A 15394-nucleotide genomic window follows, 5' to 3' on the forward strand; every position below is an offset into this window, starting at 1 on the left:
GAAAGTCACTTTTTTCTTGGTTACCAAGCTAAATTATAGAATTGTGAGTCATGGCGGGCTCCTTGGATAGAGTGTTGTTGTGAAAAAATACATTTCGTCGAAGAACGCGGATTTAACCGAAATTTACATTTTTGTTTGACCATAATGTACGAGTACAAGAAATACTATCTATTTGCTTTTATTTTTATCTTAAGTAATGATCCACTTTTTTAAAACATTTAAAAGTCCTCGTTCTGAGAAATATTTGTCTTTTACGTTTCCCTTAGTCTCAGTGTACCGATCGGTAAGGACAACACTTGCTATGTGTTACTTTGGAGTGCAAAGCGTTCCAACCTTCAGCGCCATGATGGTTAATTCCCCTAGTTACGTGTGAGTTCGTTTAATTAGGTTGTTTTTCGCTAGAGATCAAATCTTAGTTTAAACGATATCTTGATCTAATTACAGAAAAACAACCAGATTACGTTACGACTCATATATCTTACATACTGCTTATGCGGTTAGTGTCCTTGATAAAAACTTTAAAATGTTGGATCTGACCTAAAAACGCTAAATAAGTATAATAAACTAAATTTCGGCAACGTTCTGTTCGCCTCCGTCAGATTAAAATGACATTGTCATATATCTCGGTCATATTCTAAATTGGGGTTCCCTGTTGCTGAAGGTCAAAGAAGCTAAAAAATTAGTCACGCAGCAAGGGCATTGCTTAACAAAGGAAGTATGGAAGAGTTCCACACCTTTCATGTAGGTTGTGAAACCTGCGCGTGTGTACATTTTAAGCTAAATTCATATACTTCATTGAGCGCGGTCACTGAACTCCTATTTGAAATATTTAACCAACGAAATGCAGGGGGGAGGTACAAGAGGGGATATCTTCTTTTTCGAAAAACGGATCGAGTTTGCGCCTTAAAGATCGAACGTAACAGAGAGACAGGTTACAGTCTAGCTTTCCTGTCTAGGTGGAGCTTTTACAAAAATAGTTTGGCATCAATATGGAAATTTAGGTAATGGTGGGCTTTGCGGAAAAAGCGGTGTAGCCGTGAAAAATTAGGACATTTTTTGGAAGAGCAGTGCTTGAACCTTGAAAAAAATTTTTATCGAAACACAATGTACGAGAACTAGAAATACTATCTTTGAATGGTTTTGTAGATAAGAAATTTGGTGGTCAGGTAATATCCGTTGTTCTTTCAAATTCCTTTTCATATGACTTCCGCCCTAAATCAACTTCAGCGCAAAGTTAACAACGACTGCTTACTAAATAAAGCTACAGCCTTCCACGTGACGCAAACCTCAGCCTTCCCGCCACAGCTTTTGCTACATTCTCTCCCTCAGCCACACGCTTTGCTGAGAAGGAATACACGTACAGGGACTGCTTTCTGACTATAAAATCAACCAAGCCGTCACAACCAGCTAAGTCTTCAAAGAACACAGATCTCTTCAGACAATTGAGGCTAATCTCTTCGCGAGAAACTGTTCCAACAATGGCTCCGGTGTTTTACCGATTAACTGTGATCGTCATTCTTGCCTTTCTAACTGGTCAATGTCTTGGCAGGAACCCATTTTGGTTTAGACCAACTCCAAAACGTGATCAACAGTTTTATCAGTGTAAGTGTAAATGTACTTTGGTCAATTGATTTTATCGCCATGTCTCCGTAACTTCTATTCAAATTGGGAAATTGACATTTCATAAATGCCAGTATTTTAGTAAAGCTCTTGAGATGTTGAACTCTTCAGCTAAAACCATTACGATAACGAGATTTGACATTAAGAACGGATCAACTGAGAGAAGGCAAACTCCTTGTTTTATCTGGCGTTGAAAGACCACTGCATCTAGATGCACTAGATGCATCTAAATAAAGAAACCCATTTTTTATAACGAAATAACCCCAGCCGATTCGGTTTTTTTACGTTAGAAAACACTGGTTTAGGTACTCCCAGAATCTTAATCGAGTACATAACCATATCTGTGTACAACTAAAAGTTCTCTATGACCTCAATGCGTTTGATGGGCGAAAGGATAGCTTTCCCGCAATATATACTTTGTAGAAATGCGGTAAAAACTTGACGTTGCTTAGGATTTCAATTCAAGTTAATACACGTGAACGTGTTTCGATTGTGTAAAGATTAGGTGGCAGTGAGGAGCGCCAGAAATCGGGGACATTTCGAGCCCGTTACGAAATGTCAGCAGTATATCGTATTACAGAGAATTCAATATGGCGGCGGTGGAAGTGAAGTGAACACGTAACTTTCTATTTTCGTAAAACCCCGTCAGTGAAAGGCCTAGTACTGTACTATCCCAGAAAGCCAAAGGAGACGTCAAAACAAGGAAAATGGCGGCCAGATTGTGCGGTTACAGGGACTTGTATCTTTCTAGTTCTTCCTACCTAAAATTGGGCTATTTAAAAATGGCTTATTGGGTTTTTGAGCTCTGTAAAATTACGAAGAGTCTCCTGGCTCAAGGAAAATTTGTGGGCCAACATATTCGACCGTTTACGAGCGATTTACGTGAGCAAATTTCTGTAGAATGCATATCAAACTACGCAGTTGCGAATCTTCACAAGGTTGTTCCCACGACAATAGAATTGTAACACCTAGTCGAAGCACATTTTAAGAGTTTGTATGGGAAATGGAGTCAGAATTATGAGTTTACTCGTATACCTTGAAAAAGGGTAGGCTTGAATTTGAGTATTTTTTTTTCGTAGCGATGGGCGCTTTAACTGATGCGGCTGCATTTCCAAGTACGCAGCGAAAGAATTTCCCATTCTTAGACAGCTATTTTGAAAAAAACAATATTTTCCTATACATTTTCTTATACTGTTTCGGCGCCATTTTGCTTGTAAAATAAGAACCGCCTCCGCCATATTGTCCCAAATTTCTGGCAATGATATAAGTAACTTTTAGTTATAAGAGTACTCCTATATTCTTTTTCAGCTTTTCAACATGTACCGACTAAAAATGAGACCGCGACGAAACTGGTGACCAATTTCTTTCGCATACCCCTCTCGTACTTGTCTCAGATTGGACGGAGCAAGAGGCAGGTCACACAGGAAGATATCGTGGTGATTCTGGATCGTTCAGGCTCGATTGGGGACTGCAACTACAAAAAAGCAAAGCAAGCCATGAAGAACATGCTTGACATTGCGTCAGAAGTAGGATATAACAACAGATATGCGGCAGTTACATTTGCAAGTACTGCCACGAGAGATTTCAATTTCGTTGCTAATCCGGACGCAGGAATTAAGATAAAGAACCTTCCCTATATTCCAGGATCAACTAATACTCAGGCTGCGTTGGCAGAAGCAAAAAGAGTTTTTGAAGATCCCTCTTCAGGTATGTACAAATTTACATTCGATCGGAAGTTTTAATTTTAAATAGGGAATATTAACATGTTTAGTTTTGGTGTTAGTTTTAAACTCAAAAATAAAACGGGTGCACAGGTGTTAGGGTTTGTTACTCCTCAAAACTGTATTTGAAATTCCGCTCGTTCATGCGTCGTGTTTCGTTTTCGTCACAAGTCACACAGTGTGTAGGTCCAGAGAGTTTCTGTTAGGACACTTACAATTACAACTGAAAAGAAAGTGACAACGTTGATGATGTATAGACCAAAACAGTAAAAAAAAAGCAAAAAAAAAAAAAAAAAACAGGAATGAGAACTTGTCTCATACTTTACTGTTGTGTTTCAACTAGTGTTGTTCCCGGTCTTATGTTCAAGTAAATAGCAAGGTATCAGCTTCTAAACATGTTTTGTTTTCGTCACAAGTCACACAGTTTAGTTCTAGACAGTTTCTCTTAGGAAACTTACAAATACAAACGAAATGAAAGAGACAACGTTTAAAAGATCCAGACCATAACAGTAAAAAAACTTGAATCTTGTCTCCAAATCAATTTTAATGATGGATTCATATCCTTCGCACCAATTTCTTTACCCTTCCAATGCCGGGTGCCAAGAGGGATAATTTGGATTTATCAACAAAGTTGAAATGGTAAATTATCCACCGTAACGATTACAAAAGCTGACGTTTCGAGCGTTAGCCCTTCGTCGGAGCGAATAGAGGAATTGTGGGTTGTGTGTGCTTTTAAAGGCAGAAAATGGAGCTACGTTATTGGTAGAAACATGGCAATGAGAAAAATACGAATAAATTAGTGGAATGAAAAGTGTTCGTTGATCCCTGTGGGATTTAGACTGCCGGTTTGAAAGATGAGTTTTTGTTCAAGAGGGATAACTTGTTTGAGAGTGGAGCTTCTTAAATTGGTGATCATTTCTCTTCATTCTCGCGACCTTTACATTTGATTCGAGGGTGGTACTGAAAGGAGGAATTCAAAGTCGCTCACCCTTTGAGCTTAGATGACTAGGATTTTTAGCGAACAAATATAATCGTGAGATACGCTCACTGCAAAACCCACTTACTGTATTCATTAATCTTTTTCAAAGGAAAACGTCCGGGTGTTGTCAAGATTGCCTTTCTTATCACCGATGGCCATTCAAACGTTGATTCCTCGAAGACCATACCAAATGCTAACTTGCTGAGAGCCAGTGGTGTGGATATTTTTGTCGTTGCTGTCGGGAATTACAATAGTGGAATCAGTGAAATCGTGGAAGTAGCCTCGCCAGTTCGTAAAGACCACGTATTCCGTGTCACTGACATGTCGGGCTTCTTAGATGTTACAAAATTGGCTTTTAAGTTAGTTGCTCCCAAGAAATATGCAACCCAGTTGAATCATAAGCCACTATGTTAAAATGGCTACATAAGGATTTATTTCAAACTTGCCTTCTATTTTTAGATTGTATTTTGAAAGGAACAGCACTGCAATTTAACTTATTTTAGTCATTAATTAATTAGCTCATTATTTCACCTGAGTTTGAATGTCATATTGTAATGGATTCAAGGTAAAGCACTATAGAAATTCTTCTCAGCACCTTTGAAAATAGAGAATTTACTGAGTTCATTTTGTCTTTTAGTATTTTGAATGAAATAAGGACTCTCTTGCTTTTATACCTTACAAAAATTTAGTTAACTTCAAAAGGAGTTAACATTTCGTAAATAAATGTAATAAACGAAGGCACTAAATTAGATGGCTTGGATTATTGTTGTCATTTATGCTATTACGTCAAGGTCTGTAGGAGACTTTTTGTCAGACACTCAAAAAGGAGAAAAAGCCAAAATTAGGCACAACACATAAGAAGGCAGTGCAGAGGAGTGCGTCTGCGAGATTTATGGATAGACGAAGGAATTTAAAAACAACCTAATGACTAGGAATTTTACTTGGCCTTAAGTAGTCCAAGCTCAATTATGTAATATCCCCTACAACTTTCACATTTCCTCAGACTCACCTGAGTCAACTCCGAGAGAAAATATTACCAAGAATGTTATCATATTTAATATGCATTACCTTGAGTCCCAATTGCCTTCTGAAGTGCGTCATCCGATGTTCTGATTCATTGATTGAGCTTCGTCGCTTCTACAAAAGTGGAGTCTTCAAACTTCTTCTCAAAATGCGTGTCAGCGCTTTGTACTAAAACGCTTTCGCGGAAACAAGGAAACATGATCAAGGTGTTAGTATCTAGGATTATTTCGGTCAAGCCTATTGTCAACAATGCGCTGAAAAGGAAACGTATCGTATACCTTTGCTACAATTTAAATTACACCACATAACGCGTAATGGAGAGGTCATTACAAGTTCTATACATAGTAAAAAGGTCTATCAAACGAAAAATTGTAATGACTGGTAGTAAAGTTAGGCATGAAACACAGAGCTATTTCTGTCTATTAAAGTTTCGCATATTTTGAAAACGAATGACGATAAAACAAGGAAATAAATAACATAGCCACAGAAGTTAGCATACAACACGCCAAATGATTAAGTTTCACGATACCACTCAAAAAGATAAGAACAGCGAGAGCGAACGTATATCAGATTGAATGTAGGTGATCATTTTGTGACTAGGAATGCGAGTTAGCCGGGATTTCTAGTGGTGTCTTATTTCCTTTCATTTAGTGAACAAAATGGCTTTAAGAGTGAAAAAATGCTTATCATTAATGACACAAATTACCGGGACCAAGAAGTGAAGAAGAAACTCTCAATTAGCAACATTCGACATGGTTTAGACAAATAATTACAGTTGTCCAAAATATACAACAGTCATGTAAGTGGTCCTTTTTATTTACAGGGTCAGCTGTTAATCTTACAAGGTCACCCTGGTTTCAATTAATTGAGGTGCATGTTACAAGTCAGTTAGTCTTGATAAATTATATAATATTGTTATTAATTTCTTTAACCCTATATGGATTGGCACCAAACCCCAAAGCAGAGTCACTTTGCCGTGAGGTATAGAATATTACTCCGTACTCATTTCTAAAGCCTTGGTTGTGCTAGCTTGTCGCTTCGAAGGCAGAATAAATTAATCAGTGACACGGAAGTAAATGTTGGAGGCCGACTCAAGTGGAACCAAGTGGCATCTGTCACGGAATCAATGCATTTCTTCTTTCCCTCGCCAGTCTACGTTAGTTCGTTTTAAAATGTTATCAGAGTATTGCAATAAATCTGGTTTTATTTCTCAAAAGTAAAGCCATGCTGAAATTTTTGATGTACAAAACGCTGAAAAGGAAACAGAACTACAACGGTGTATCAGGAAGAACAAAATTTCAATGGGGGGGAGGGGTCGGCTGGGGGAAGTCTGAAAAGCAGGCGCCAAAGACATGAGGTTTGATTATCCGCCTTGGGAGCAGTGGATATTTTTGCAGAAAGCTACACTATCATTAAAAAGTTATGGTAAAAAAAAAAAAAAACTCATCAGTTAACCTATGTATATTAGGGGGAGTGAAAAACTAAAATCGGGCCGAGCACCTTTTTTCAATCCGCATCACGAATACGTGAGGAAACAAAACAATAAACAAAGACAATCCTTCTTGACAGGTTTCTAGCAATGTACTGGCACAATGTTATTGCGCTTAAAAGTGCAGCTGTGGCTACAGGTACCTTCAGGAAGGTTAACTTTAGACATCAAATGTTAGCTCGAACAGTATTTTGATCTCAATAAAAGACACACTCGTGGGATAATAAGGTTTCAGTACACCTTGTCAATACTCGTGATGCTACTAACGTCCTGGTGGCCAAAGGTCATAAGAGAAAAAAAAAAAAAAAAAAGGAAAAATAACAATGCTCAAGAAATTCTGACCGCAGGCGAATGCACTTTTTAAGCCTGATCCTTGTGGCCATGATCTTAAATTTTTTGAGCCTGCAATGATGAAATATTGTAAGAGAAATCTAGTTTCTCTACCCAGATTTCTTGGAAAACAAGGAAAAAAATACAATAACAACAATACGTGCGATGAAACAGAGAACCTGTCATCCTTGCCAGCTGAAACGGTCCAAAATTGGAGACAAATAGCTGACCTTTATCAAAGGTAAACAGTAACAAGGAAGTTCATTTCTCCATAAAAAGACGTGTAAGCGGTTAGTGAATCTCAAAGCTGCAAGTCAGATCCTATCAAGAAAAAAACGAAGGACTTCGCGATGTCAAGATTTTCCCTCTATGTCGCCTCTGCAGTGTGCCTGCTGGTATTCTTCACAGAACCAGTTCGGGGTTAGTTGTGTTAAATTACTGTTGAAATCTCAGTAAGTTATAGACATAGTTTATTTTAAATTCTTTTTAAAAGTTGATCAATGTCTGGAACTAGGAATATGTCCGTACCTGCATTAAAGACGTAAGAAACTCAGTCTTTTCCACTGTCGCGCACTTGCTAATGAATAGGCTCTTTGTAAGGGGAGCTGTCCTCTATTAGTCCATTAGTCATAGATGATATCAGGAGATTTATTTTATTGGTTCTTTTTCAGCCCTTGTTGTTTTCAGTAACAAAGCAAGTGCAAAGAAACTCGAAGAAAATTTCGTAAAAGCTAAATCTCAGCAGCCTCCAATTGGTGCTGGATTTCGGAGTTTGTTCCAAAGACCTTCTTCAAGAGAGGCTCACGATGTTGTTGTTCTCATGGATGGTTCAGGATCAGTTGGATCTTGTGGATTCGAGAAGGCAAAGAAGGCGCTTCGTTACCTATTAGCTATGAAAAACATCTACGTTGACCTCAAGTATTCAGCGGTCACATTCTCGGACTCAGCCACCGTGAACTTCAATTTTTTACCGGAATATTTCGCAGCCAGTGAGATGAATAGAATTACTTACCCAGGAGGGGGAACCGACACTCATGCTGCGTTGGTGAAAGCCATGCAACTATTTGAAGATCGCACGGCAGGTAAATTTTCCAAGAGAATGAGACTGAAAAAGGGAAAAAAATACTAAATAGTACTAGGCCTTTGGGATATTACACCCTGTTAATAAGTTGCATAAATGACTGTGAAATGTAATGAAAACTTCTACCTCACTCGGCTCTGGAATTTTTGATGAGAAACTCAGTATTAGGAATAATCAAGTGAAGTTAACCTGGGTTACAAATAAGTATCCCATAAATGGTAACGCTGTATAACGAAATCGTCAGCCTTCGTCCAAACTACGCATAATTTATTCTCAATCAAGAAGTTTTAAATGAAACTCACAAGAGGGATTTAATTTCCTTCGTTCATCTTTAAATTCATTTGGGTTTTTTTCCATGTCTTTTAGGTGGACGTCTTGATGCAGACAAGAAGATAGTTTTCCTCGTCACAGATGGGAGATCCAATTCCCCGAACGACACCAAAGCAAAGGCCAAAGAACTAAAGGAAAGTGGTGTAGAAATTTACGTTGTCGGCGTTGGTCGCTACTTTAATGGAATAACGGAGATAATGGAGGTGGCTTCTAGTCCGACGGAAAAGTATTTTTACGTGGCTTCTGACCTTTGGGCAGTGGTGAAGCAAATTGTAAAGGATATCGCTCCGAGTTTATTGAATGCTATGAATGCTGCGACTGATCTTCCTTGCTAAATGATCAAAAGAGGGTATAGACCCTCCTTAAGTTTGAAACTTAGTTTTTAAGGAAAGATTTATTGTTTTAACAAGTTTCCCTGAATTAGATGAAAATTTTCTCTAATCGTTAGTTTCGTCAAAATGTATTTGAAAAAAGCTTAAACTTAGCAAAATTTGAAACACACTCCGACTATTTAGATTCTTCAATTTTCCGCAACAGGCCATCTTTGCTCGTCCTTTTTCATACGGCTGCTCCTATCATCATCATCATCACTGAATAATACCTCTTGTGCTCCCAAGTTCCCCAAGGGATAGCATGGATAATATTGACCATCATAACTGAAGAAATGACATAAGATCCAAAATTGATACACTCAGTGAAAATCACATTTTCAAATTAGCACTATTACTAGTTTCAAATTTTCTGCAAACTTTCTGCTTTGTATATTTGTAAACGAAGCTTACAGAATATTTTCAACTATTAATCGCGCATCTTGTTTAGCAATAGAAGTCTTCCTTCATAGAATGGTTTTTTTTTGCAATTTTAGTGGTTATAGCTACATGCTTCAACTGACTTTTCGATAAATTTGTATTTGTTAAGTAAGAAGACACAATTTTTAGTAAAATCTTCCTTGTATTATCGGCTTTGCCAGGAGCCCATCAGTGATGGGCTCCTGGGTTTGCCTTGTACGAATTTTGAGTATCTTGTTATATCAACTGTAGGTCAACTAGTAATTTGTGTCATTAAAAAAAGAAAAAACAGTATAAAAAGAGAGAGGGTTTATGGCTGGCTTTTTGCCAAACGGGGGTGGGGTAGAATGACTTACCCTTTTCTTTCTGATTCATTTGGAAAACTCTTTGAAGTAAACCAAACGACTCTTGATTAGGAAACTTTCGTGTAAAATTTCTCTTTATCATAAAGATCGAGATTGACTTCAGCAGAGCTCAGTCATAGTATGAAATTAATGGCTGGGTATGGATGCACCTCTAATACATACATGACACGAATGCCTTAGACTTGTCGTACGATTTTGGCAGCCTGGACTTTCATGAGATTATGCAAAGTCTACATCCCAGTGTCTCTGTGTCGGGTTTTTTCAGTGTCTCAGGAAATGTGTTTTAGTCCTACATTTATCTAAACGGGACAATATGACGATTTGGAAATTTGATCGCTCCGAGAGCTCGGCCGATAAGGTACTAAGCTGTCTCCCTTGGCTCGACATTTTCACACAATCACGTACACCCTATCCTGCAAAGGTAACATCGTACGATTCCATTTTCCACGTGCTAAATTGTCAAAATCTCTCTATTATTTTCATATTAATTGAATGCTTACAAGGAAAGCGAAAATTTGATGATGTTTCCTCGTTATTGTATAGTTGACAAAATCACAATGTCTGTTAAAAGAATTAGATCAATATACCTAACGATTTCTAAACACTCGAGGATAGCTATTTCATAAGGAGGAAATAACTTGTAAGCATATTGTTGAACAGCCTCCGGAGGCTTTTTCTAATAAACGATTGGAAACAATATAAAATTAAGGTGCTTGAAATGTCAATATGTAACAAGGAAGAAACCATGTCACCCTGTTGATTTAGATTAGTTTTTTGTCGTGATTGTGTATACAAATCTCGTCAGTGTCCTTTAAATTTCCATGGCAAGGGGAAGGAAATGAGTTGTTTTTAGATATATATATATATACAATTCTCGTGTTTCGTGATGATTTTAGATACACTTGAAAAGAAGATCACCGACATGGTTCCACAGCGTAACCAGCTTGTCTTTGTCATTGCGATCTTAATGCTCTGTGTGAGATCTGTCGAAAATATTGAGTCATGTCAGAAAATGACGATCAAAAACTGTGCTTCAAATTTTCATGAAATTTTCCAGGCCCTGGAGGAAAGGAACTCAGATCAGCTGTTTCAAAATTGTGTGGAAGTGCAGGTATTTAATGAATGAATAACAATTTTTTGCGGGACAATTTTTCCCTATTGTAATGTATTTTATCTATTTAATCCTATTTATGTCCCAACGCAGTATTCAGACAATTCATTGCCATGAAAACCTTTAGATTTACATGAATTTATCATTAAATCAGTTAATCGAGTTAGCATTGATAATTTCTCAGTAAAATATCCTAGATCTGACGCACGTCTTTTACTCACAATAAAAGTTCGAGTTTATAAGACAAGTTTATAAGACAAGATTATGAGGAAGGTTAAGGAGGAAAGTTTCAAATGTTAAAGCGTACGTTTAAACTTGTTTCGATGTAGAAAGCTGTTGACTGCCTGTCTGTTCCCCGCTGTTCTGGAGACCTCCTTACTTCGTACCGTTCACTCTTGATTATGACAGCGACTTTGATAAAACAGAGCAACTTGTGTCCAAGCCTGAACTACGCTGGGTTAAAACGATACATGACAGGTTAAGTATTGCTCATTGTTTTAGTTGAGTTGTTTGAGACCTGAGTAAGTGGAGGACGCCTGAAAACACCGGGCATGATTGGTTAGTGCACTTAACACCAGGGGGTCATTGTGTTGTGTTCTTAGGCAAGTCATGATGTCACTCGCATAGTGCCACTCTGTACCCATACCTTTCGGGATATGAATGGGTCTTGCGTGACTGTCACGGAAACCTGACAGGGTGTTGAGATCAAGGGCGTAGCTAGGGGGATCCTGGAGGGTCCTGGGGTGTCATGAGGGGGCCTTTTTAGTCACATTAGGTAACACGTATTAGGGTTCAATATACACGATTTAACAATCTGGTGTGTGCCTTCTGTTTGACAGTGACCCCACGCTTTTAGAAAGCTTAGCTTCTCCGACTGGGGATGGACTTGGTCGATAGGAGTCGAGTATTACTTATTAACCTATTTTTTTTTGTGAGCCACCACAAATGAAATTCAATTCCTTAATCAACCTTTTACAGAATCATCGGGTGACAGCCAAGAAGATGCGGAAAAAGTGGAAGTCAAAGTACACTTTAAGTCAAACAGAAGTTTAGAAGAAAATTAACAAGAGATACAAACGTTTCTGTCTCCTATTTTTCAAAACACATTTTGCTCAGTGCTAAACTGAATCAATAATTTAGAGAAAAATGTCGTTTAGAGGTACGTTGATCTAGACTAAAACATTCTCTTTCACTGACCCTCTAAATCACCTGTCTTTGAATGAAGTTACAGGTAATCCAATAATCTGTCATGGCAAGAACCCATGGTTCGATGAATGTGAACGGCAATGTATGTGTTACGATGGCGAACTGTTATTCTGTCATCGGATTAGAAAGGAATTCACAGCTATGACCCTACAGGAGCGAAAAAGATTTGTTGGTGCTATCAAAACTGCTGCAACAAACCCTATTTATGAAGATGATTACAGAAGAATCAGCAAAGTGCATGCCCGGATGCCTACCAAACTCCTCCATCACATGCCTCAGATCTTTCTACCATGGCACAGGTGGTATTTGCTGGAGTTTGAAAAGATCCTTCGAAAGGTTGATTGCAGAGTTACAATTCCCTATTGGGACTGGAGTAAGGACGAGAAACACTGGGCCCGAGGAACGGAGACACACGATGTTTGGAATCCGGGTCCTCACGGTTTGGGGGGTGACGAAACTTTGTCTGATAATTGCGTTAGAGACGGGCCTTTTAAGAAAGACGCTTTCTTTATACCTGAAGATACTGGAAAAAATTGTTTACAAAGACGTTTTAACATGTCATGCTTCCTTCCAGGGAAAGACGTGATTAAAAAGATATCAAAGGATGAAAATTTTCTTGCGTTTGAAAAGTTTGTTCGGGAAAAACTTCACCCTACTTTTCACGACTGTGTTGGCGGTCATATGTTAAAACGGCACTCGGCTTCGTTCTCTCCGGAGTTTTGGATTCATCACAGCTTCATAGATAAAGTCTGGGCGGATTGGCAGATTAACGGAACTGGTCACACGTTCGAGTATTTCATAAACATCACCTTTGAGATGCCTTTGAGTGGACGGTTTCCATGGGAGCTGTTAGATAATCATAACTTACCGGGTGGAGTTAAAATCAACTATAAAAATCCAGGAGATTCCGCACTTGATTCAAGGCTGCAAAACTTTGTTTAAAAGTGACACAGCTTTGTGCTTGTGTCTGACTGATGTGGTAAGTTCCAAACTCACCATGAAGAAAACTGAGAGAAAAATGTTTTTTTGCTTGTTATCAGCTCATGGACTGATACTTATACAAAACACTTGTTGTTTACGTGTAAATTCTAAATGTTTCCACAAACAATGAGAAAGAGTCTTCGCCAAAGTTCTTTCATTTTTTGTCTAGTACGTTTACATTTCGTATATTTCATAAACCCAAGTTATCATTTATAGTTGTCATTTATTTTAACCGTTACCTGCAAAGGAGGGATAAGTCCTTTCATCAACATTCTTGGCGCAAGATAATCTTTGACAAGTGGGAGATTCAAATACTTCAAGTTGACAGTTTTCTGCTTTATGCTATAAACAAAACGTCTTTTACAAAAACACGTAAACTTTTTTACGTGTTTTTGTCTTTTACACTGATACTCTTAAATCAACTTGGAAAGATCATAGTGATCGTTCAAAATTAAATGGATCTAATTTTTTACCTTCTTAAGAATGAATTGTCGGCGAGATAGTAAATAATTTTTCTACCCTTTCATCCTGTACAATTTTACATCAGCTCTTCGCAGCGACATTTACTGATGAAAGTCAATAACACTACAATCCTTGGAGTCTGATTAGTAACCAAAATGAAAAGGTGGTCTACTCGGCCGGGTGGACTGTCCAAAACAAATTGTCCTCCGACGTGGGAAGATGGAAGATCGAATCAAAGCTTTTTTTCCAAAGACGTTTCTAAATCCATTATTTCAGTGGTGTTTGCGTGCTGAGTCAGGCAGGAGTTTGCCTCTTGATTAAACCATATGCAGATAAAATAAAAATGAAAATAGACATCATGATCAAACTTCTGTTGACTGAAAATGATCATATATGTTTCTTAGATAGTAAAGGTGAAAGACGAACAGCCACATCACCACTCACTAGTGTGTGTGATCCAATTTGGGAATTCAACCGCCATCGTATAAACCATAGTATGATAATAGAGCTATTAGGGCTAACACAGCCTTCGCAGTCTGCTAACTGGATAGCTTGCTTGTCGCCCTGGTTCGCATTATGTAGCTTAAAAATATCATTTGTCCTCTTATCATGATGATTTTGGAAGATGAAAGGACAGCAGGGTCCACAGAAAGAGGATACGATATCTATCTCTTTTTTGAAAAACAAGACGCGTGTTGTTGTAATGTGTCTTTTCATGGATAATGCAGTAAAAGTGTCCGGATATAAATTTTAGATTATGATTCCTAAAAGCCAATTAGGAGAAATAAAGAGTTCAATTTACGCAAGCTTATGTTAAGTGAAAGTTTGCCATCCCACTGATTTCTAGTTCAGTCTTAACAATAACGTTTCCGAGTCTCCAGCAGTCATTCAACTTTTGATTTAGTTTGAATTGAATATATTCTTTTGTACATAGCCAAAATGCAAATTCTGGTAGTCGCATGCATGTTATTTTTAGGTGACATACGCTGTTCGAGGCGCCAAGTTAGTACATTGCCTGTACCTGTAGAGCTAGAGGTTCTTATATCAAAGAGCTTGTTAAAACAAAATTAAAAAGGTCCCACAAATCAACTTTGGGGAGAATGATTAACATTTGCAGCTGCCTCATTGCCGGATTTGCTAAGGTTGGTAATTGTCTGCAGTTTTTTGTTTTTGGTTTTTTTTTTTAGCTCATTAATCGGAAATTAAAATTACATAACCTTCTTAACCATTTTCATTTTAACGTCAGAGTGCATATTCCCGATACTGTTCTCCGTACATTTCTTAAGGTACTGACAAGGAGAATGTGTTTAACCAATCAAGAGCTTCCATGGTTGGTGATCATTTGGTTTATCCGTATGACTTCATTGTGAGATTTAGGGCAGATATTGTACGGGGGTGGGGGGGGGGGGGGAAATCACACGGATAGATGCTACGGACAAAGGAGATAAAAGAAACCAATTTTGCCATTGCGTGTCGTTAGCCAGTTTTGACAACGGCCTTCCCGTTATCTACTGGACATTAACACCTTTTCTGCAATCACCGTCGTTGCTCAACAATCATATTTGGTGTAGTAAATGTTCTTCTTCTGCTGTTCACACTATTGGGCAGAACTGTTCTATCATCGTCGCAACAAATAGAAAATTGCACTACTATGGTTATTCAGGAGTGTTCAGATCATTCCTAAAGGTTCTTTATAGCTGTAGAAAGTAGAAACCAGAGTCTTCGTGACAAGGATTGTAAATCTCTTCAAGTAAGTCATTAATGCGGCTTTTTAAACCTCTTCTCAGTCCTCTCCTGGAGAACTCTTTTACCGAAGAGAACATCACCTGGTCAGTCTCTTCCGAGCTACTCATCTTTATCGAGCGAGATCGAAACTCAACGATTAATGTCGCTCTCATTCGGAGTGAA

The 15394-nt window shown here is 38.2% G+C and overlaps 3 protein-coding genes across 4 annotated transcripts; all 3 read left to right on the forward strand.

Annotated features, from left to right (window-relative positions):
- Window positions 1-1262: 1262 nt before the first annotated feature.
- On the forward strand, window positions 1263-5069 carry LOC148741679 (collagen alpha-1(XIV) chain-like). 2 transcript variants are annotated; one of them, XM_088743972.1, is made up of 3 exons: window positions 1263-1602; window positions 2929-3327; window positions 4430-5069. In XM_088743972.1, exons 1-3 carry the CDS (start codon window positions 1479-1481, stop codon window positions 4732-4734), a joined length of 828 nt encoding a protein of 275 aa, XP_088600098.1. In that variant the 5' UTR covers window positions 1263-1478; the 3' UTR covers window positions 4735-5069. The 2 variants fall into 2 exon arrangements, with proteins under 2 accessions (XP_088600098.1, XP_088600090.1); XM_088743964.1 differs by lacking the exon at window positions 1263-1602 and adding an exon at window positions 2218-2502.
- Window positions 5070-6914: 1845 nt separating this feature from the next.
- On the forward strand, window positions 6915-9661 carry LOC148741680 (collagen alpha-1(XII) chain-like). The gene is made up of 3 exons (XM_088743980.1): window positions 6915-7582; window positions 7834-8244; window positions 8610-9661. The coding sequence occupies exons 1-3, from the start codon at window positions 7513-7515 to the stop codon at window positions 8906-8908; spliced, it is 780 nt and encodes a 259-aa protein (XP_088600106.1). The 5' UTR covers window positions 6915-7512; the 3' UTR covers window positions 8909-9661.
- Window positions 9662-10492: 831 nt separating this feature from the next.
- On the forward strand, window positions 10493-13235 carry LOC148741681 (uncharacterized). The gene is made up of 3 exons (XM_088743986.1): window positions 10493-10837; window positions 11167-11314; window positions 12069-13235. Exons 1-3 carry the CDS (start codon window positions 10613-10615, stop codon window positions 12983-12985), a joined length of 1290 nt encoding a protein of 429 aa, XP_088600112.1. The 5' UTR covers window positions 10493-10612; the 3' UTR covers window positions 12986-13235.
- The last annotated feature ends 2159 nt before the right edge of the window (window positions 13236-15394 follow it).

Source organism: Stylophora pistillata, chromosome 1 (assembly GCF_964205215.1).
Source record: "Stylophora pistillata chromosome 1, jaStyPist1.2, whole genome shotgun sequence".
Taxonomy (NCBI): domain Eukaryota; kingdom Metazoa; phylum Cnidaria; class Anthozoa; order Scleractinia; family Pocilloporidae; genus Stylophora; species Stylophora pistillata.